We start from the raw sequence: 16,978 nt of genomic DNA on the forward strand, positions 1-16,978 counted from the left end.
ATTTATGCTTCTGTTTGCTCTGCTCACAGTTCAGAGGTGACTGACACTATTTAATAACGTCACATATGAGTCAGAGGGCCAATTTTCAGTAACTGTACTTTTACTCTTAATACTTAAAGTACATTTTGCTGATTTTACAGACTTTTGTGCTTTTCCTTAAAGTGGCAATGGACGACTTATAATCATGAAGTACATGTTGAATGCACAATGTAATGGCTTTAGAATAACAACACCATCAGTGTTTAGATTGGTTCTCTGTAAGACTCGCTTTTACAATTTCCAGAGAAAATGGAGGCTCCATTTACGGCACAATGCTGTGAACAAATAAATGCAGTGTGCCCTGTAATGTGTCGCCAACTCTTTTTCTTACGGCCAGATCTATTTGCAGCGAGTGAAGGACCATGTGCTGTTGGCAGAAGAGCCGAGGACTTAACTTGAAACAGCTCCTCTCAATCTTCAGTTCAAACCGTGTGAATCCCTGCAACAAGGAGAGTCCTTGAGCATCAATGAGCACAGGAAACATCAGCCTGATGGGTCCAGTAGTAGCTATGAAACATTATAGCTGTGGACGAACAGACGCACACACACACACCAACATGCATGATCTCCCCACAGGCTTACACCAGGATAATAACTCCTTCAGCGGTCAGATGTAAACAATAAAATCATAAATTTCGTACAAGAAAGTGTTGAATGTTTTTTTTTTTATTCCTGATAATAGAAACAGCTACAGCAGAAGGAAAAGATCAGTTACAGCTCGAGGTCGACAGACACATTAAATCAAACGAGTGTTCAGCATCTGATTAAACTATAGCGTTCAAAACATTCCCTGTTAGTTAGAGGTTTAAAATGGGAGAAGCTTCACTGAAGAAAACGTCATTCCAGGAGTTTTAAAAAACACTTTGGAAACTTAAGATGGACATTTGAAATTCTTTTCAGATTTTATAGATTAAACTAATTTACTAAAAAGATTCATTATTTGCAAAGCTAATCCTTCATTCTACACGTTCTACATGCTGTTAGTAAAATACCTGATACAACCCCAGAGAGGATCTGGTTACATCTTTAACTCTACTTGTTATTATCGAGGTAATTACATATTTTACTCTGCACTGCTTTAAGGTCCCAGCATTCATATAACTGCAAAATTGAATGACAAAATATGTTAATTTCTTAACAATCAGTGGATTAACGGGAGAGTGAATTTAATTTGTAAGAAGACATTCAAACCACCTCGACAGTGTTGACCGGAATAGAGAGCGGTAAAGTCATGTTAGCTGTACGTCATGCAGCATTGTCAATTAACTGTGCGTTACTCTCCGGTTAGCATAGCTAGCTAACCAACGGCTAACTAGTAGAAACTACGTCTGCAGAATGGAAGCAAGAAAACCGCATGTTTTTGGAAACTAGAAGTTATTTTCACCAAGTGGGAGATATTATAGTGTCATGTTGTAATTTCCCACTTGGCTGTTGGTAAATAAGACCCGGTCACATAAAAACTTACTTTTTTTTACAGTGTAGTCACTACGTCACCAAGCTTTTAAAGCCATTTTTTCATCAAGATGCGCATTAAGTACATGAGAATTTCTTCATTGCACTTATTTTTGTGTGACTGGGCCTTTTTGGTGTACGAATTGTGAACGCGACATTAGCTAGTAGCAAGCCAGCTAAGTCTTAGCAACTTAGCTAGATAATACGAGATTATAGCCGACTAGGGTTAGCAGGTTCACTCAGGTATTTACCTCTCCAGCACCAACTATTATCACAAAAAAACATGCAAATGAATGAGACTTTATGGTTTCACCGGGCACTAAATCTATATACTGAGGCACAAAGACATTTAATTCATAATTAGATTGCTAAATGTAAATAAATAAGTCTTATCCTCTCCTAACTAAAAGACCACCTCAGTCGTCCATCACCAGTCGACCTTTGTGTGCACACGATTAACACATTTGGTTTGTTGTTGTTTGGAGGTTTTACAGCAAATATTAAGGCTCTGATTGTATCGATACAGCACTAAGAGATTAATCCACATGAGACAGTTTGAATCCGTCACATCCTTTAAAATGAATGCATGTACGTAGGGTTCCAATTCTCTTTTGATTGGTGAGGTCCTCTAGGCTGAGCTACAACTGTCACAGACAGACACAGCTACATCATTGAACCCCGGCCGGTATTTGGCCTGCTGGTGTTCATGAGCACCGTGAGCTGCTACTGGTTCCCTCCTCCGTCAGTTCGAGTCCAGCTCGACGTCAGCGGAGAGGAAACAGGATTACTCGTCAACAAACAAACAAAAACACAAAGAAACAGCATCTACAGTCCGACAGTCCAGTGCTGGTACCCGACTTCCTGTCCGGTCAAATGGAGCTCTTTAAGTGGTTTGGAAAAAGAAAACCTCATATTATTTGTAATACATTTGCAAAGAATATCTTGATGATTTGCAGCTTCTAGTGAAGCTAAAAATGGCCAATTTGCCCCGAGGGAGGTGGAAGAGGAAAGGGTTCATCCTCTTGAGCAGATTGTTGACCATCAACACTGGACTCTACAGCGCAGCTTCCGTCAACTAAACAACAATTCACAAAACTTCACGTCAATAATGCGAACCTTCCAGTAACACAATACAATTCAACATTTTGTTTTGTGTGAAATAATATTCTAATGGTTGTGACCAATTCAGATTTGATTGTTTGATGTTAAGTATTAGGACAAAAACATGTTGAGCCCCCAAAGATGTTAGCCATCACTAATGCTAGAGTACGCATGTTCGCTACAGAGGTGGTGTTTGGCCTGAGCTGTCTAAACGCACATTCAGCTGAGAGTCACCAGTTAACACGGTCACTGGTTTAACCGAAACATCGGCACAGTCTACGGCGGCAAGCGATTAACCGTGTTGGCTACAACTGGACCGTTTAAAACCTGAATGAAGTCAAACCTCTGAGTCTCTGTCGTGGTGTTTGAGATTCTGTACGTAACTTGATTAGAAGCATCTAGTGACTTGTAGCTCATAATGTCTCGCTGCTGTTACGCTACACGTTTATATCTGGCCACTAAATATTGGGCCACTTGCTAAAGTATTCTACTCACTCACTGATAGCACACAGATTTGTTTTGGTTGCATTCACCATCTTTGGTGGTTAATGTCCTTGCATAGCTTGACACTTGGCACTCTGCAGTACTTCCATCGTCAAACGTACGTCATCATTGTTTACAAGCTGTAAAAGGATCTCTCTCGAAAAGAGCATGGATGTCTGAACCACCCAGCCTGGCACTCGATCCAATAGTTGTTGAGACATTTCTGTGTTTTTTTGGGGTGTTTTAGTATTCTCTTGGTCTTTTGTTGCATGTGACTCATGTTTGATTTGAGGAAGGTTCAGATTATTGACTTGAGGTTTTACAAAACAAAATAAAGCTGATAAACATCTTTAAAACATAATTGCACACCGGGAGCATGTTGAAGTTACAGCTACAACTTCAGCTGATTTTGAAGACAGAATATCTGCACAGTTTGAGTGACACATTGGCGTTAGAGCAGTTCATTTGCATATTGAGCAGAAATGGAAGATTAAAAACATTCACGCATGCGCTGTTCCGTTTACTCAGCCACGACCAGCTTGACCGACACACTTCTGAATAGCTGGGAATTAAAATCATCAAAAATAGAAATGTCATAGGTATGATTGAGCTCAGGTTTTTCTATGGAAAATCTAATCGAGAAGTAAAAGAAATCTTCACACAGCTGAAGAACATAGCTGCTGGAAAATAAATGTCCTGTCAGCATTATAAGTACTGACCATGTGCAGGGGATTCACTTTGTATTTTCCATGAAGCCCCTGACCCCTAATGACTACATGACCCGAGGAATGACTGGCAGGTGTCTGGCATCCTTAAAACATGTAACAGATAATTCAAAATCCATGATCGTTCCAAATGATTTAAAAGTGCAAAGAAGCTAAAATTTCTGTAACAATTTTCAATATTTTTATAAGCTAAATAAATATGAAACTCAGAAAAATCAGAGTGAAATCATCTAAACGACAGAGTAAGGTTAATAGAAAAAAACGTCTTGAGACCAGACTCAACGCCTGATTGAAGCACCACAGCACTAATGAAGAACGTGGACAAATACAATAACAAACGTAGCAAATAAAAGTCAATCTAGAAATTAGTTTACAGACTATTTGAGTGAAGTTCGAGCAACTCGAAGTTCGAGCAATTTCAAGTCCAAATAGGGGTCGAGCTCATATCAAGATGGCATTAACAGGTGAGAATGTCTGGTGGTTAGGATCAAGACGAGTCAGAGTCAAAAAAGGCAGAAATTAAACGATCGGCGAGACCATGACGAGTCAGAAGGTATAAGAATAAAACGTCTCTAGACCAAGACAGGAGTTGAGTACTTCAACAGAATAAAATCACAAATACAAAAGGCAATATTAACCATTATTCAGCAGTTTTCTGATCAAGTCCAAGCTGAGTCCAAACAGGGTTGAGTCCGAGTCAAGACCCGTAACAGCTGACTCCAGTCTGCTAAACAAACATCTGGACTCGGTTGAGTCTGTAACAGGTGGTGGCCGACACCGAGACGAAGCAGAGTCAAATCACCCATGACAAGTCAGTCAAAACAGCCACAAGACAGACAAGTACGAGTCAAGGCAGCTCCAAGTCAAAAAATCCAGACAAGTCCACTTCAAAATACCAAGAAGGCCGACTAAAGCTCGAGTCAAGACAAGTTCAAGCAAAAACAGCCAAAAGACAGAGACGAGCCCGAGAGACGAGATGAGTCAAAGTCAAAACATCTATTTGACCCAAAACAAGTCCGAGTCAACAGAAAAACACACCGGACTTGAGATTAAAACCAGATTTGAGTACTTCAGCGGACTCTATAGGCAGTGACACACAGGTCAATGTTCTGGGCAACGCAAAAACAAATCCATGTTGTTTGTTTACATTGTGTTACTGTTACAGGAATTTGTAACCTCAAGGGCTCAGTTTCAGGACAAATAAATCAGGTGCCAGACACCCGTCAACACCAACGATTTGACCTAGAACACAATCTGAGTGTTAAGCTTTACTCTCCAAGTCAATAATTTACCCGATTATTTCTTAAGAACAGCTGCTAGATTCTGGAGAATGCATTTAAAGCTGTTGCAAGACGTTCTAAGGAAACTGCATCTCACTTCCTGTCTGTGGGGAAATGTTGGAGTGTCAGACCCAGAAAGTAAAGACTTCCCTCCCTACTGCTTCCCTAGTCTCCTTCCCTACTGCTTATCTTTGAGTAACAGCACAACTCGGTAAATCCTGTCGAGCCTCCTGTTGAAAGACGTGGTGAGTGTCACATGATGGCGGCAGCAACAGTGACGTAGGTCGAGGCCGAAAACAGAGAGACGAATCCAGTGTCTGACAGGGAATAATGGGGGTGTGGCCCTATATTGCACAGGGGTTGGCAAGATCCTCAAACACCGTCGGTTCTTCGATCCCTCGTGCGAACAGGTTGATCAACTGGCAGTGCACTCTGGGGAAAAAACAACAACAACAAATGGAGATGGTTTTTAAAAAGACATTCAACTTGGGTTGAAAAATATGATAATAGTTAGGTAGGAGACTCCCAGAGGTTCGTGGTACCTGACGTCGATGGCCGTGTGGGTCAGGATCTCGCCATCGCAGTTCCAGCTGCTGTAGACGGGGGCACAGCTGCAGGCCGGGTGGTCTCGGCAGATCTGGCTGAAGATTTGGTGTTTGCCGCTCTCCCGCAGATCCAGATCTGAGTCGCTCTGGCAGTGACGCGGCGTGAAGCGGAAACGCCGCACCCGGTGAACCTCAACAAAGTTCAGGTCAAACTGGTCGAGACAGAACGAGACAGTGAGGGAGATCTGGAGGGCGATCGGCCGATATTGGTTCTAAACACTTCAATCGGTGGTTTCCACCAACGGCCGATCAGAACAGCCAATCAGATGATGCAAAATCCTGATACTAAGGAGCACCTTTAGTAACTGTAACAGGTGTTTGGTATCTTGGGATTCAGTCTCTTTGTTGTGATTATGTGGAGAGACAATAAAACCAGAATGCTGATCTATTACCTGGTCGTCCTTGCTGGTGTGCCGTAGGAGGTGTCTGAGGAAGTCGAAGCGGGAACATTTTCGGACCAGGATGAGGTCGGTGGTGCCGTCGGCCAGGTGAGCGGCGGGGGAGAGGCCTTTGGGGCTACGAGGACAAGCACAGCTCATACTGGCAGCGTTTATGGCCAGGAACTTCCCTCTGATTGTCCTCCACTCGCTGTCACTTTCTATAACCAATCCAGCAAAAGACAGATTTGACTTTTCTTGCTGCTGCCAACGTCTACATTTTTACTTTGGCTTTTACTGTGGAAAACGTTGACATTCAAACACTGTGGTTGAACAATTAATACGTTAATTAGCATCTAAAATATCTACAAGGCCAATCAGATACTTGTATGGTTAGGAAAAAAAGAGTCCATCTGAATACAATCACGCAATATACTGAGTAGCTTTAAAAAGTTGAGATTCAAAATTCTTGACCTTGGTAATGTGATCGAAACCTCCAGAAGAGCTACTAAATGGACCTTGTGGTGAGATTGTTCTGTCAGTTGCAATTATTAAGCCAACATGGATGAGATGCTCAACTGGTCTGCTGATGAAGATCATGGGATGTGATTGACAGCTCCAGAATAACTACTAACTGGATAGACAGTGAGGTAAATTTGAGTCTGAGGACTATCCTGTGGTGTCCCCCAGGGCTTCATTCATGGACCACTTTTATTTCATAATACGGTATAAATATATTCTAAGACACAACAGGATAATGAAGCCAGGCCTGCTGTTTGCCCCCGATTCCAGTCTGTGTGACCGATTCTGACTGAAGTCTGCCTTTTTGAGTAAAAATCCATTGGTCTGACAGGATATCTTAATCCAAAGACAGTTTACTAATTTTCTTTCCAGCTGTGCTTTAGAAGCTCTGAATGAGGATTCGTTGGACTCACCGCTGTCCGATGCCTCATCCACCTCGTACCGCTCAGCTTTCTCTGAAAGTAGCTGCCCGTTGTGCTGACAAACCACACAGCTGGAAATGTACAGACACAACGATGTTATTTATATGAAACAACAATCAAATAACATTACCAGAAAACAGCAGTTTTAGCTACTAAACTTGTCAGCTAAATTCTGATTTAACTGCTTAGCTGTTAGCTAACTTGAACCAAACCGTTGAAGACACTGTACAGGATCGTTAGCTAACTTGAACTGTTTTGGCAATTAAACTTACCTGACATGAACCAAATAGTGATGGTTGCTAAATTAAACTGTTAGGTTACCAAAACCGAACACTTGAACCAAAGAGGTTCTGTATGTGTTACAAGTTGAGCTAATGGCATGAAATAGTTTACACATATGTATATGTAATAATACACACCATAGATATTACATAGATATAGTTATGGTTACAGACTCATTAAGTTTGTATTTTGAGTGCAAGTCATTTCCCAAAAATGACACAAAACGCAAAATAAAAAAAGTTGAGGCTTTGAAAGAATTTGACAGATAGGATGATTATTAACATTATTATTACAGTTTTGTACTAACCTGAATCGTTAGCCAACTTAAATAAACACACTTTTGAATCTGAGTGGGAGTACATTTTTGTACATTATATAAATGTACATTACATAAAGTCTTTCTCACCCGGATCGACACTTGGCGGCGTCCCGCGGCGTTCCCATGATGCCTCTGGCCGGCAGGTAGGACACCGTTCCTTCATAGTAGTGATGAGTCAGGAACATCTTCACACCTGCAGTCATAGCGTCATCAAGGGATTACAGGGAAGCAGTACCACTTTTGTCCACAGGGGTCGCCACAATCAACACAAAATAAAAGTTCCTTGTAGTAACTTTAAGTATCAGGTGTTTGTTAGACTATCATTATTATAGGAAGCATGCGCAACTTCATAGTCATATTTGTTACATTGATAAATGTAGTTTCATAGTTTCAGTTTTCATTCATTATCCAAACCGCTTATCCTGTTCAGGGTCGCGGGGCGCTGGAGCCGATCCCAGCTGACATTGGGCGAAGGCAGGGTTCACCCTGGACAGGTCGCCAGTTCATCGCAGGGTTTTATGATATTTATTTATTCATTCCTTTTTTTCCTTATCCTGTGCCTCCCTTCACTCATTCAGAAACCAACCCTCTACCCTTACTGATACAAGAACTGATCTGAAACAAGCAAACTCGTCTCAAGAGCCTGGACGGATTTCCAGGTCTTTTCGGTTCCATCTGCCTCAGAGCTTCTGTTTGTAGCTGTAGTTTTATCTATGACTTCCTTCTGTTTGGTGACTAAGAAATGTGTTGTTGAGTTGTTGTTTTCCCTCCGTTTAGTTTACAGGAAGCTTCGTTCGCTAATAAACAGCAGCAGCTTGTTGGGTTTCTCTACAATGACAGACTGCCCCGGAGAACTTCTCAACACTTGTTGTACCCGAGAGGTCGTATCTGGCCGGTCCCATCCATCTCTTCCTCTCACTGTCGGTCAGCACGTCGCCGTAGAATCCGTAACCCAGCAGAGAGACGGAGTATCGCAGGAAGGTGTTGTTGTGGTGGACGGAGCACACGTCCATCGGCTGAGAGTCTCCTGAGCACATGAACACACAGGAATCAACACACTGATGTGGAGTCATTCAAAAAAAACTAGACTTTTAAAGACACACTTCAAAATGTATTTTTTTGTAAAAGCTATTTATTAAGTCTAGCACACTGTTTTATTTCAAATCTTATGATTATTATTATGTATTGTTTTTATCTTAAACCATTGTTGGTTATTTTATTTCTCTAGGAGTTAAATTTGTCCCAACCGATCTATTTGCCTCATTGCAGTTCTAAATGTTATATTTCTGGTTCTACCATGTAAACCACTTTGTAACTTTGTTTTGAAAAGTTCTTTGTATAAAATATATATCACCACCGTGGTCAGAGAGAAGCGGCATTATGTCCTGTACAACATGGCAGAATTGACAATAAAGTTGACTTGAAAGAACACTAGATGGCAGCACGAGACCACAGAAAGCAAAGTAATGTACGTCACTGGATTTTCATTACATTTGGAGCGACTATGATGGAGGATGAACTGGATATGGATTAAAAAAACGTGGCAACATTTGTGAAACACACAATATAATCTGAGATAATAGGAAAAGGCATTACGACAAAAAATCTCTCTCTCTCTTGCAAATTTGAGAAGGGCTACAACTAACAATTATTTTCATTATAGATCAATCTTCAATGTTCTCAGTTATTTGATTCATTAGTTGGTCTATAAATCAGAAACAGTAAAAGATCTCCATCCCAGACTCTCAAAGTCCAAGGTGAAGTCGTCAGATGTGTTGTTTTGTCCGATTGACGGTCAATTCAGTTCACTATTTATGCAAGACCAGGAAAAGCAGCACCTTCTAACATTCGGCCACATGAAACCAGCTAATGTTACTTAAACTATTAACTGCATCATCAAACTACTTCATTTTCTGTTGATCGACTAATCATTGCAGCTCTAAATTTGAGTTTTGCATACGAGGTGAAACCGTTGTAAAATGGGGAAGTTTTTGTGAGAAACATGTAGATATATAACATTTAAATGTGCCATGTTGGCAAGTCATTGACCAAAAAGTGTCTTTATTTTGCTGATTAATTATCCGTTATGACGGCGACATGTCATTTTTTACTGGAGGAAGACCTTCTTTGTCCTTTGCCTTTCCTTTCGTCCGGTGTGTAACACGGTAAACAAACTGAAATGATTCATGTTGACGTGTCGTGACCCCATGAAACTGACCCACAATGATGTGCAGGGCCGAGGTGACGGGGTCGTTTGCGCCCACAGTGGCGAAGCAGATGCAGTCTGTTGAACCTGAAACCCAAACAAACAGAGTGTGTAATGATCCAGTGAGGTGAATGATCGTTGCTGCCTGTTTGCATGCAAAGTTTTTTGAAATTGCACGTTTCACTGGCGCAGCGAGCATCAGCAGAAAGTAATTAACCAGGTGAGCTGCTTCTGCTGCAGAGACAATGAATGTCTCCCCGATGACTGTGTGTGTATTTATAGAGCACCTGAACAACAGAAAACACAAAAGGACACAAACAAACCGGAAAACGAGGACACAGTCACTACCTGCGTTTACACCCCGGTAACAGAGACTCCTGCTCTCTGATTGGCTGTGAGTCTGTGCTAAATAAATGATACCATGTATTAAAAGAACAATTTAAATGCATAGAAAATATGCCTGGAAGTTTAAACTGCAGCTAACCAGAGCAACATGACGGATGCTAAATTCACTAAAGGATCCCTCCGGCCTCCTCAAGGGCCCATCGAGCCTCCTCAAGGACCCAATGAGCCTCCTCAAGGACCTCTTCAGCTTTGATGGCATTTTAAAATCAACCAAAAAATAAATAAATAAATAAATAGAAGCAGTATTGAAGTGTTTCTGACCTGCAGGAATGATTCCGATGCGAAGCGAGCCGGGGAGCAGAGCTTCATCCGGACAGTTTGGATCGACGCCGCCGTCTATCTGCGTCCTCCAGATCAGCCCGTGGATGATCTCACTGAACATGCCGTCCCCCCCGACACACACCACCCTGAGCCGGGGTCACAGTGAGAGGTTGTAGAGTACGAAGGCTTTTTATTTCATAATCAGTATGTTTACTGTCCTTACAAAGTGTAAAGAGGCTGCTGTAACACAGAAAACAACAGCCTGACAGATGTGTTCTCTGTGGTGCTTTTATTTTGGCGGGTCATTAGCTGCCTTGTATGTATTTTGGTCTCTGTGATGTAATAAATCATCTGTTGAACTAAACTCTCACCCGTCAAACTTCTTCAGCTCCGCCTCCGTCCTCAGGTGGTCCCTTGCATAATTGGCATGCTCCGTCACTAACACACACACACACACACACACACACACACACACACACACACACACACACACACACACACACACACACACACACACACACACACACACACACACACACACACACACACACACACACACACACACACACAGTTAGATGCATAATCCCTGACACGGGAAGCCCAAAAACAGGAAGTGAGTCATACGTGACGCACCGATGACGTGCGTGGAGACGCCTGCCTGGGCGAACAGAGGGGCGACCTTCTGCTCGTAGATGTGTTTTCCCTGCCGCTTCCCGCTGTACGGGTTGATGTAGACCAGCAGTTGTTTGGGTCTACTGGCTGTCGACAACAACAACAAAGATGATGTCACTGGTGTTTCTGGCAACCATCACATGTGTGTCGGTGAGCGTATGTCGGTGCGACGTCGTACCGATGGCGGCGAGCTGCTCTCTGATGCTGCTGACCCAGTGTTGACACAGCGCCCCCTCTGGACAGGTGAAGGTGACCTCAGCACACCGCCAGCGGTGCTGCTGACTCCTCTCCACGTACAACACTGACACACAACAGACACACACAACTGGTCATTGTAATCAAACAGGTGTTTATCCAGATGGATTCACACAGGTGTGTTGCCAGTTATGTTTTCAGGTATTTTCCGGGTGCGTTACTTTTATTTACAGATGTGCTTCATGAAGTGTTTTCAGGTGTTTCCATGTATGTTTCCAGGTTCATGTACAGGGGTGTTTCCAGATGTTTTAAATATGTTTCCAAGTTTATTTTCGTGTATGTTTCCGGACGCATGTAAAGGTATGTTTCCAGATGTTGTGTCAGTGTGTTTCCAGATGTTGTGTCAGTGTGTTTCCAGGTGTGTTTAATGTGTTTACAGATGTTTCTTCATGAATGTTTCCAGGTGTATCTAATGGAGTGTTTCCAGATGTGTTGTTACTGTGTTTTCAGATGTGTTATGCGTGTTTTGATGTTTGTTTCCAGATGTTTAGTTACTGTGTTTCCAGGTGCATTTACCTGTGAAGGCCTGCCTGCAGTCCTTTCCTTCTCTCTCTTTGATCTTTTTCCAGCTGCCATCGTCTCTTCCTCCGCTACTGTTCTCCTCCTCTTCCTCTCTGACAGAGATGATCTCTGACACCAACACGCTATGAGACACACCTGCACGCGCACACACACAGCTCGTTAGCATTCAGCAGCCTCCTCTCACACAGCAGATATTTCAGAGCCTCTCTGCAGAACATAAATGCACCACGAGCTTCAAGTTTCATGTTATATTTAAAGAAATGAATTGAAACCTGAACTAGAACCGGATGAGAACAACCCACGATCAGAGTGGATCGAGTCAGAGCTGTTTTAGGTTTTGAATGTCTGAAATATAATATTGGGCCTCACGGGGAACTGAAGTGAAAGCAGAACTTACAGTAAGGAAACCTCACTGGAATCACACTGACATTTCTAATAAAGCACATAGATATTAATCCAGTCCAACGATATGACCTGTGTGACTACACACTCTTAATAACCAACACTGTTTTCATTAGGTCACTAAGCTTTCATTGTATTGTATTCATTCACATTTCACACTGACCTTGCTTGGTTTTGTGTCTTTTATAAAACACTGAAATGGTATTTTGATGTTAAATTAATTTAACATTTGCTAAAGAACGTCCTTTACTCAAAAATAGACATTTTAATGTTAACAGGCTTTAAATTCTCACAAATGTTTATATATTTAACACAAATTAACATCATGTAATATAAAATAATAACCTAATATACAGAAATCTAACATCCTTGTCAGCCTTTCAGATCTACGTGTTACTAAACGACCACAAAGTCACACGTTACACAATGTTGACCTGAGAAGCTGAGAGGAAACTGTGACGGATCAACTTTCAGAGCTAAAATCGTCTTTTCCACAGAGACGACGGAATCAAATCAATAATTAAAAGGTTTGGTGACGTCGTGAAGCAGCGTGGGATCATGGGAGAACATTTGAGACAATGTCAGTAAACATATATGTCATTTTTGTTAATCGGTGTTCAGCACTTTGGAACATAACTGCATCAATAGATCAACCATCAAACACAGAAACAAGTAAAAACACAGCAGCACCACAATCTACACTCAACCTGGAGGCGGCCCACTGCATTGAGGGAGCAACATCTCCTACCTGAGCCTGGTCGACGAGGGAACGAAGGAACACAAAACCCTGCAGGAGAACCACACGGTTACCAAACACTCCAAGGAGAGGGTTCTCCAGGAGACCCTCAACAGTGGGGGACCGCCACGCTGTGGAGTCCCAGAACTAACAACGACTGTCAAAAGAATGATCAAATATAGTTGACTTTATGAGTAAAGTAAGTTAGTTTTTCTATTTCTACGGCTATACCAAACATTAAAAGCTGTTATTGAGGAGTAATGAAACTTTGAATGTGTGTTAGATAAAAACATGTAGAGTTGACCATTGGTGCTATCATTAAATATTCACACAAAGACATTTACAAAATAATAATCCTCAGTGATGTGGACATAATGAGTGAGTGGGTAAAAGGCAAATAAAGGTCCAGCTAAGACAGCCTGGAGACAGTTCAGAAAATGACATCACTATTGAAGCCTTTAAAACCAGGAAAAACCCTTACGTCATAATAAAATATCCAAAATCTAAGTTGATATCTACAGTAGTCTCATATCACGATATCAATACACAGATACCCGATGCCCGGGTGTCTGTGTCGGGGACTGAAAACAATCTGATCAGTGCTTCTGAAAATGTAATGAGTACAGCATCAGGCAGAAAGCAGGTCAGACATTAAAGTTTCACCTGAAACACTAAACACACACACACACAGTGTGTCTCAGGTTCACACACCCAGCGTGTGTTTTCTGTGGTCATCATGACAACGGAAGAAACAGCTGGACGTGTATCACCTGAGACTGACTGAGAGGAGAGAGAAAGCAGCTCTGACACACACACCTGTGTCACACAACAGTTCACTCTTTGGTTGTTTTTTTGTCAAAGGCTACAAGCCTGTGGGCATAAAAACTACATCAGAGAAGTAAACTACAACTCCCAAGATGCTTTTCAGTAAAAAACAAAAAGCATATCCACAGTATTCCTATCAAAGCTCCAGCTGTTTATTCTGTTTACGATGTCTTACTATCAGCATTTCCTGCACTATGTATTTATATTTACTTTATACTAATACCTGCACTGACTACTGTAACTGCTGCACATGTTCTACTCCTCATACTTATATATATATATATATATATATATATATATATATATATATATATATATATATATATATATATATTCATACTGACTGTTTAGTATATATTCTATATAATACTTTATATTCTGTACATTACGCTGAACCTTCACTGCTGAACTGCGTTCCATTGACAATAGAAGTGAGTCTAAATCAGATTCCTCGATATCTTTCATAATACCTTCACAGCACTTCTTTTCTCACGCGCTCGACAGATTACATTACATTACATTACATTACAGTCATTTAGCAGACGCTTTTATCCAAAGCGACTTACAATAAGTGTATTCAACATCGGTTTTCGAGAGAACAACTAGTCACCAGAAGTAATAAGTGCATGTCCCTACCTCAAACAAGCATCTAAGAGCATAAACCAGAGCCAACGTACAGTGCAGAAACAAAGGAATGCAATAAGTGCCACAAGCTAATATAAAAACAATAAGTGCAATAAGCTAGTATGAATACAGTAGATGCTAGGTAAGTGCTAAGCGGAAGGGTAGGCCTTCTTGAAGAGGTGAGTTTTCAGCCTGCGCCGAAAGATGGGCAGCGACTCTGCCGTCCTGACGTCAGTGGGGAGTTCATTCCACCACTGTGGGGCCAGGACAGAAAACAGCCGCGACCGGGTCGATCGGCCGCAGGGACCTCTGAGCGACGGGGCAACCAGTCGCCCCGAGGTAGCAGAGCGAAGTGGTCGGGCCGGGGTGTAGGGCTTGACCATGGCCTGGAGATTACTGCTAGTTTATCCAGCACTTGAAACGCCACCGTGAACCTAAACACACCGTGAACCTAAACACACCGTGAACCTAAACACACCGTGAACCTAAACACACTTGGAAAACACAAATCTCGCAGGTTTTGGATCCTCAGGCTAACGCAGTATTCAGCAGCGAACCTACAGCACAGAAACCTCCTTTGGTTGAATCTCCTGAAAACAGACATACGGATATTTCTCTCGTCGACTCGCCGCAAAGATTAAGATATCAATAAAGTACTCATTGTGAAGCTTTGGTGAAATTAGGTATTTTATGTCACTTTTGCTTTCCAACGCTGTCAAAGTCTCTGAATTCACAACTAGAACAACATAAACCAACGGTCTCTCCGTCTGCGTTCCTCAAGCCAATCAGTCCTTAAAATATAGATATTTTTAAATAATTTAATAAGCTGAGGTCTGGTGTGTATTGTTCCTCACTGTGACCTCCACATAGTGTGTGTGTCCGTTATGTAACCCGGATATATCACGTCTCACTTATTGTTACAGTCCGGACTTCATCATGGAGTGTTCAGTACATCCACGTGTGTGTGTGTGTGTGTGTGTGTGTGTGTGTGTGTGTTGGTCTCTGAGGTCCAAACACAGAGTCCTTTGTTTGTGCTAAATGTGCTTTGTTTATCACACAGGAGGCCGACACACACACACACACACACACACACACACACACACACACACACACACACACACACACACGCACGCACGCACGCACGCACACACGCACACACGCACACACACACACACACACACAGACAGACACATGGATATAAACAGACACACATTATCCGGGTCTTACTGGGTCTGAACGGGTGGTACACCGGGCTGGAGGTCCGTCTCTTCCAGGTGAGCAGGGACCGGCTCAGGCTCACTTCGCACGCCGCGTTTCTGACGCGGAGCTCGGACAGCAGCAGCAGCCTGCTCGGCCTCTCCATCTGCGTGTGTCCGTCCTGCTCCTGTCCTTCAGCCGGCTGAGGGTGCAGCAGCAGCCCGGGGACGGTTACCTCTGTCCGGGCATGTCTCTCTCTCTGTGTGTCCGGAGAGGCCTAAAAAATAACCCGAAAAATAACAATCAAACAGCGGCGATACAAAGTAGCGGAATTCAGCTGTGGGATGTTTTTCTCTGACAGATAGCGGTTTCTTTACCGGAAGTAGGAGGAGCATGCTGGTGCGTTCATGTGCTGCCAGACAACTCTATTTTCCAGAATCAGAATCAAAACCATTTATTTGTCAAAGTATGTTGCACATACAATGAATTTTGACATGGTGGATGGTGCATCACATTAAACAATCAACACAGTGCAAAACATAGAAACATATTAAAATGTACAATAAAATATAAAATATAGTGCACAAACAAACAGAAAACAGTACTTTAAACAAGTATAATGTAAGTGTAATTTACATTACGACATTTTCTATTTCGTAATGCACCTATTTTGTTGTTCCATCCTTTATGTGTGACATAAATAACGTTATTAACAGAAAAATAGATACTCAACTTAGATGAAATATTAAATCTATATTTGGATGTTTTTTGGTGGCTATACTGATTTGAAATCGATTTTTCATAAGATGTAACGTCTTTATATTGTACCTAAATTCTTACCTGACAGATATATACTTCATGAGCTCTACATATATAATATTTAATAATCAATTTTATATTTAATTTAATATTTATTTGACTATTTCCTATTTGCATAACTATCTCAAGTGGAAAACCCTGTAAAACCTCAAACAAGTGTTAAACATGACTCTTTTTTTGGATAATATTGAAAATAAATTAGTTTTATTCAAAAAGTGGTTTGATTTTAATACATTATAATTGAATGTGTGCTTTAACCACATCTTTGTTTTATGGGAATTGAAAGAAAGATGATCAATCTACATTTATAGACAGAGTTCAGATTAAAAGAGTGTTTGAAATCCAATGTTTGCGTGTCATTATGGACCCTATACTTTCTTATAAAACGTACACAACTTTATAGAAGTTGTATCAAACAAAGCAACGTGCAAGCGCTCCTCTTCTCAC

At 41.6% G+C, this 16,978-nt stretch overlaps 1 protein-coding gene across 2 annotated transcripts; it reads right to left on the minus strand.

The window, feature by feature from the left end:
* Nucleotides 1-687: 687 nt before the first annotated feature.
* Nucleotides 688-16,081, minus strand: LOC142947818 (ceramide kinase-like). 2 transcript variants are annotated; one of them, XM_076089671.1, is made up of 14 exons: nucleotides 15,743-16,081; nucleotides 13,079-13,117; nucleotides 11,923-12,063; nucleotides 11,330-11,452; nucleotides 11,113-11,238; nucleotides 10,851-10,917; nucleotides 10,480-10,625; nucleotides 9,826-9,900; nucleotides 8,482-8,634; nucleotides 7,695-7,800; nucleotides 6,998-7,077; nucleotides 6,078-6,283; nucleotides 5,623-5,837; nucleotides 688-5,512 (listed from the first exon to the last, which is right to left on the minus strand). In XM_076089671.1, the coding sequence occupies exons 1-14, from the start codon at nucleotides 15,876-15,878 to the stop codon at nucleotides 5,425-5,427; spliced, it is 1,701 nt and encodes a 566-aa protein (XP_075945786.1). In that variant the 5' UTR covers nucleotides 15,879-16,081; the 3' UTR covers nucleotides 688-5,424. The 2 variants fall into 2 exon arrangements, with proteins under 2 accessions (XP_075945786.1, XP_075945787.1); XM_076089672.1 differs by lacking the exon at nucleotides 13,079-13,117.
* Between the last annotated feature and the right edge of the window lie 897 nt (nucleotides 16,082-16,978).

The sequence above is a fragment of the Anarhichas minor genome, unplaced genomic scaffold (assembly GCF_050575085.1).
Source record: "Anarhichas minor isolate MPS153535 unplaced genomic scaffold, ASM5057508v1 ptg000011l, whole genome shotgun sequence".
Taxonomy (NCBI): Eukaryota; Metazoa; Chordata; class Actinopteri; order Perciformes; family Anarhichadidae; genus Anarhichas; species Anarhichas minor.